We start from the raw sequence: 6,674 nt of genomic DNA on the forward strand, positions 1-6,674 counted from the left end.
GTAAGGAAAGGTACAAGGGGTTATACAATTATATCTCTGTGAATAATTTATAAAATTAATCATCTTTAAATTGAATGTTGGAAGCAATAATACCTCAGACCTAGAAAAAGTTCTTCCAAAATTTAGATCTCTAGTATTTGAGTTCAATATCTCAACTACCAAAACCATCCAAATTTTGAAGAAACGCCTCCTTCTCAGGACACTCTTCCCTAATCCAGAATTTTCTCTCCGGTGGCGAAAAGGTTCCATGTTAATGTGCCGACGAAGTACAGAGCAACGGCAACTTTAAACACATCATCCCAAGAACCTAAAAATTATAATTCAAAGAATTAAACTCAAATGCATTGTAGAAGAGAAACTCCTGCAGAAAATAGTACTCCATTTGCACAAAGGACAAGTACAATTTGGACCCAAAGTATTAGCATAGTTTTGACTGTAAACTACACTTGTAGAAATTGCAGAAAAAGAGTTCATGAATATGACTCGGTTTAAATCCAGAATTATGATATAGTTTTATCTTTATCTACCTTTTGAGACAAAAGGTATTGTTCTAGATTTGAACGACCTTTTTTGAAACTATATATATGTCCAGAATTATGCTTTTTGCAGAAAGTAAGGTACTAGGTTTGGCTGTACCCTTTTGTAGTATGTATCCAGTAGCAGCAGTTCCGAAGACACCAGCAAGTACGCCAGCAGTGTTAGACAGACCCAAGAGAACTCCCTGAAATAGATAAAGCAACATTTAGATAAATGTGTAGGAGAACTTCGATTCTAACACCTTTAATGTCGTTCCAATTCGAGATGTGAGAGGCAAATATCTCACAGCATAGCGTGGCCCAATATCTTGATGATTCGAGTAGAGTCCGGACTGAGAAAATGCATCCGAACCCTGCAAGAAGAATTGTGTTAGTTGTACTATTTTATCAAGTTTTCAGGGCGACATGCGTCGAGAATGTCTCAAACCTGACTGCAAGCCATGCACAACACTGCTAGAGCAGGTGTCTTCACTTTACTAAGTTGTGTTAAGAAGAAGGCGGGACCAAGAAATCCAATCGACTGCATAATCTGTGTAAATTTATATGCAAAACATTCGGAGTTATGCTTCAGCCATATTTTCCTTCTAAACAAACTGAAGAGAATAAATCGAACAGCACTTGCCTTGCGGACTGAAGTGATGGAGAGACCTCTGCTTATGAGGGTATCAGCAATCCACCCGCCTATATTAGCAAACACGGCCATCGTGAGCCACGGAAGTACGCAGAGCAGGCCGGATTCAGTGAGGTTGAATTTCAAGACCTACGCAAGCAATAAGGAAAAAAGATTAAAATGACTGCTTGTGTAGCTTTTATCATTAGACTATATCACTTCGTTCTTGTCTGCATACAGAATTAAAGGAAAATTAGTTGAAGATATTATCCAGCGATGGCTTAAATACCTGGTTATAGTATGTTGGCATCCATGTCAAGAGAATAAATGTTCCCCAGTTATGGCAGAAATGGGAAACAATTAGAGCCCAGACAGGGGCCTTGGTCAGAATTTTCTTCCATGGAATTTCCGAGACGGGTTCCTTAGATATGCTGCCACCTAGAATTAGTTTCCTTTCCCCCAGACTAAGACCCGGGTCATCTTCTGGTGAGCTGTGTGCCTAGAATCAGTAAAATTCAAAGATTTTCAAAGGTATTTTTCTAACAGTGACACCTACATTAATTCTAACACTAAACATGTGAGTTTGAAGCTTATATTGGTAAAACAAGACCCAGCACTTAGTAAACAATGAAGTGCCAAGTCTCATTAGCATGCTGGAAAGGTGAATACATCAATTTGGTAGCTATACACTGACATGGAAGGAAAAAAGTTAAATACAGAGGCCTTTTATTTATCATAATCTCCACCAATCAAATGATGGATCTGCTTGACCCAGTTCATTCGATCCTTGGATAGTGAAGAGGTAGTAGCAAAAAGAAGCAGGGCCTTACTTTTTTCCACCAAAGTGCAAACCAGATAATCCCAAGGGATCCAAATGCATAGAATATAGATGGCCACCCATACTTGTGGATCATTACAGGTGAAACAGCTAAACCTGTAACTGATCCAAGATACATGCCGCTGTATACTAACGCAAGAGACCTACTTCTCTCGGAGACAGGAATCCATTTCGACAACAAATTATTCATAGCTGGCATAGCAACACCCTGCAATAGAATAAGACTCGTTAAATGGTAAAGTATATCTACACGGCAGACTGATTTTTTTATCAGAGAACGTCTTATCAACAAGTCATGCCTGCAGTTATCTAACTAGCTTCTTTAAGTTAAATTCAAGTGCGAGAATCCATAGTCAGAGCACCACTTTAAGATGGATGGATATGCTACTAAGCTGAGAAGCAAATCACATTATCAAATATTAAAAAAATATGATTAGTTGGCTACTTTCCCTCAGATATTGCAACGATGTACAAAAGATCTACGAAGAACTGAATAATTTACCTCGCCAATTCCCATGAACGCACGCATAATGAGTAAGCACGGGAGCCCGACTCTTGCAGCAATAGGTGTCAATACTGTTGCAATAGACCACCAAATTACTCCAAAACCAAGCACTAGCTTCCCACCTATTTTATCAGCCCATATACCTCCAAGAATCTATACCACAAAAATGTGAAGAAGTTTTAGCTAGAGGAGGAAAACTATAATGCCTGAAGTGACTCCAACGAGTCACAAGTCAACATGCATTGAGAGTTTTTGATGTATTATACTCAAGCAACAAGTAGATAAGGAACAGAACAATCTAGGACACCACATATAGCTCAAAGAGTAATTTTATTGTATTTCGAGATAAACCAATATTGATGGAGCTTCAAAAAACTGCATCTAGCGAAATATGCAAGCGGTAAACACTACCAAAGTAACTTTAGCAACGACGTAGGTATGTATTTCAATAAAATTTTAACAATACAAGATTACTGAAAAAAGTCTAGCTGAACCACATTTCTAAACTGGAGATAATCCTTTGCAAACAACTGAGATTCTCCAGAACATGAGAAAATACCTGTGTAAGCAGATAACCCCAGAAGAAAGAAGACTGAATAAGACCAACAGTGGCACTGCTCCAGTTGTATTCCTTGGACATTGGGAGTATTGCTATGCTCATGTTCACCTAATGACAGAAAGCATAAAATCATACGAAACATTACTTCTGCCAGTCAGTAACAAACTTAGGCAAGAATCATAATCCATAATCATATCAAAGCGAAATATAAACATTAACAGAATGTGTAATACATGAAGAACCTTACGCGATCCATGTTGCACAGCAGAAAAGCAGTAAAACAAAGGAGCACCATCACCCATCGCTTTGGTAACTGCTTCCACCAAGGTACTACTTCCCCAACTTCTGTAACCAAAACTGCTTCACTTGCTCCATCTGGTGATAAGATGGAGTCCAAATTGGTTCCTGTTATATCATACTCTTCAGATGTGAAGTCAGCTGTAGTCCTAGCCACTGTTGAATACTTTGACATAGGGTTTTGGCCATCAAGAAAGCTATGGTTACCAAACTTCCTTGCTGGAAACAGATTGCCATCAGTGTAGGCTGAAGAAAGGCGGCACTGACATAGTCCTCTAACTCCTCTCCTTGCATTGATCACTTTAAACTTTCGGCTCAGTTTGTGGGACGTTAAGAGAGGTGGATCTACCCTAAAATGTGACTTTAATTGGCGAGCACATGTATAGCTTGTACGTGGAAGATTTAGCTTGCTATCAATAATGGTACATACATACTTTGCTGCAGCAACACTCAAGTGCTGACCTCCATGGTGATATGTGGCTGTTTCTCCATGATGTAGTCGTCCTGGTAATACAAGCAGATAACAAGATGCATCTATCACATTCCAAGATCATATTAACAAATGAATATACATGTACAAGATGCCATATGAATAAAAAAAGTTTCTCCTGACATTATATAACTCCATGGACTTTCTGCATTACACTCTGGACTAAGAAACTTAAACCTTCACAATAAAGACAAAAATAAAGGGGGAAACCACAAAAAATATATTATCGTTCTAATGGCTGATGGCTCTGGTTACTTGGATATCTCAAGGGCTTACTTGAGAGAGTAGAAGCCTCATCCATAAAACTAGTACAGCTTCAGGATATAAATCAAATAATAGGTGAGGTACAAGTAACACCGAGCTCAGTTCTTCATAACATTGTTAAGCCTGGACTTGCAACACAGGATTACTTGCATATTCATATGAAACATTCAACACAGTCTGCCTAATAGAGATTGCTTAGGTAACTTCAGCTACTAGTTAAGCAGGTAGCAACTAAGATATGGCGTATCAAAATAAATCAAACCGTTTGCCAAATAAACGAAATCAAATTCTCACATTGCCCTGTAGTTCAATACTACAACACTAACGGAATCTCCATACTAGCAGATTAAGCAATGAAAGTCAAGCTATCTTATCTTCCTGCAAAACGCATTCGGTGCGAGCTTATGCAAACTCGAATAAAACCTCTAGCGACGGTTCGAAATATGAATCAAAGCAAACATCAATCAATCTTCAACGAAGCGAGTAAAGTTAAATTGAGTAACACGCATTTACCAGAGCCGATAAAGGAGCCGAAATTGCGGTGGGAAACGACGGCGCCAATTGCCATTTTTCTGGATAGATAAATCCTGCTATGGCTTTGCTGTATTATGCTTTCATATCTGAAGCTATTAAGCAAATAAATATAAATCGAGGTGTGATCTCCGTCGTTGAGTTTCTGTGTGTCGATAAAGGATAATACCCGCGCAGCTACCGTAGTTCCATCTTCATACAAATTGCATTTAGCTCAGATATTTTACTTCTGGAAAGCGGGAAATGGTGAGAGAGGGGTTCACAGAGTGCCACGTCACGTCATCTCCGAGGTCGCTGAACGGTAAGTATAATATTCCTCCTAATATTCTACTCCTACTACAATTTTTTTATTTATTTCTAATACCATATAACGTTTAATTTTGGGTACAACATTTTTTGTCCTATTATTTTATGGATTAAGTGAAATAAAATAAAATGAAGATGCAATATTATTTCTACTTTTAGAGTAGGATCAATATTATTGTTGAAAAAGTTCAACAATAAAAATGTTTTACATTTAGTGGAACTGAGATTTAAGAAATTAATAATTAAATATTAAATTAAGAAATAACTTTTTTTAAAAGTATGAGATTTAAAAAAATTAATGCTTAAAATCAGAGAGAAAATAAAGTAAGAAAGATAAAATAAAAGTAGAGAAAAGAAGATGGAATAAAATAGAAGAAAAGAAAAGAATTTTTTCAAAAAAAGAAAAAGAAGTAAAAAATTCTCAAATATGTTAAACTCTAACTGATACTCCATACATTAACTTAGTATAAATAGAGTACTTTAATTTGATAAGCTCGGGTAAAAAAAGACTAATGTTTGCACTATCCCATTGAAAATTTATATTGACCCACAACAAATATACTACTTTCTTTACCAAAAAAAATATTACTCCTATTAAATACTCCAGTTTTAATCATGAAATAGTATAATCCACGTGCGATGTACGATCCATTTTATTTTCTCATATTAAATATAAGGTGATATAGTAAGTGGAAACTAAACCAATGTAATGCTTCAATAATTCATTTATTTTATCGAAATATTTTCGCCAATCATATAAAGTAAGCATATTATATTATTTATTGGATTGTATTTTATATTTTATTCTCAATCAAAGTATTGAAATATGAAAAGACGCTAAAAATGAGAATGAAAATTAAATGATCGAATTAAATAAAATTATATACTACATTATTAATTTCTCACAAATTCCACACTTCATGTTGCGCCAGCAATAGACGTGGAAAGCAATGCTTCATTATTATCAGTTAAATTCAAGTTTTTTTCAATAGCCAATGAAATCTAATATGCCTAAATTTAAATCCACTCAAAGAAATTGGCATCTGTTGATGCACAAAGTTTAAAACTGAGGTGTACTGGAGCTCATTTAACATGTTCTTAGATTCTTTAACTTAGGAGTCAATTCAAGCTTAGGAGAAAAACATACGTGGAAAAAGGAGTGATATGGCTAACGTAAATTAATTTACGCCTCGTAATGTTACTCTTGAAAGCAAGAGAGTAAACCAATCTATCAATATCTTGACTTATTTATAATTTCATGTATATTAAGTAATCGGTGATGTGATAATTCTATGAGTTTAGTAAAGGTAAAATTGAATAGCCTCAAATCTCCAACTAAACGTAACTCTGTCTAACTATAGGATTAATATCTATTTTTTCAAACTAATAGGTTGTGGATTCATATCTTTATGCAAAATTGTTACTTTTGAAGCTTTCTCAAGGCAAAAGTATACCTGCAAAAATAAGTGAAGATTTTACAAAATAGTTGCACATACATTTTTCTTAATGGTTTGCAATAATATAATAAATAGAATAACATACAGTAATAAAAAGAAAGATAAGAAACTAAAATAAGACAAACATAAAAGATAAAATAATATAATTGAAAACATAAATTAGAATATATAGCTGGGAGAAAAAGATAGTACTCCACATGATTTGGTGGACAGAAGCTTCTCCACTGAGAGCGTATTTTTTATTAATAGAATTGGCATTTAACTATTTATAGAAGATTTGA

The 6,674-nt window shown here is 35.4% G+C and overlaps 1 protein-coding gene across 1 annotated transcript; it reads right to left on the minus strand.

The window, feature by feature from the left end:
• Nucleotide 1: 1 nt before the first annotated feature.
• Nucleotides 2-4,873, minus strand: LOC125219376 (ascorbate transporter, chloroplastic). Its single transcript, XM_048121345.2, has 11 exons — nucleotides 4,613-4,873; nucleotides 3,296-3,849; nucleotides 3,049-3,156; nucleotides 2,487-2,642; nucleotides 1,977-2,192; nucleotides 1,436-1,645; nucleotides 1,159-1,296; nucleotides 964-1,065; nucleotides 824-889; nucleotides 637-721; nucleotides 2-307 (listed from the first exon to the last, which is right to left on the minus strand). The coding sequence occupies exons 1-11, from the start codon at nucleotides 4,665-4,667 to the stop codon at nucleotides 210-212; spliced, it is 1,788 nt and encodes a 595-aa protein (XP_047977302.2). The 5' UTR covers nucleotides 4,668-4,873; the 3' UTR covers nucleotides 2-209.
• Nucleotides 4,874-6,674: the final 1,801 nt, after the last annotated feature.

Source organism: Salvia hispanica, chromosome 1, assembly GCF_029641045.1.
Source record: "Salvia hispanica isolate PSC_SH4W2 chromosome 1, Shi_PSC_v1, whole genome shotgun sequence".
NCBI classification, from domain to species: Eukaryota; Viridiplantae; Streptophyta; class Magnoliopsida; order Lamiales; family Lamiaceae; genus Salvia; species Salvia hispanica.

Coding starts and splice junctions, on each gene's coding strand:
- LOC125219376 (XM_048121345.2), bottom strand. CDS start 4,667: ATGGCAATTGGCGCCGTCGTTTCCCACCGCAATTTCGGCTCCTTTATC. Junction 2,643..3,048: donor GGGGTTATCTGCTTACACAG/GTATTTTCTCAT, acceptor TTTGTGGTATAG/ATTCTTGGAGGTATATGGGC. Junction 308..636: donor TGGATACATACTACAAAAGG/GTACAGCCAAAC, acceptor TATAATTTTTAG/GTTCTTGGGATGATGTGTTT.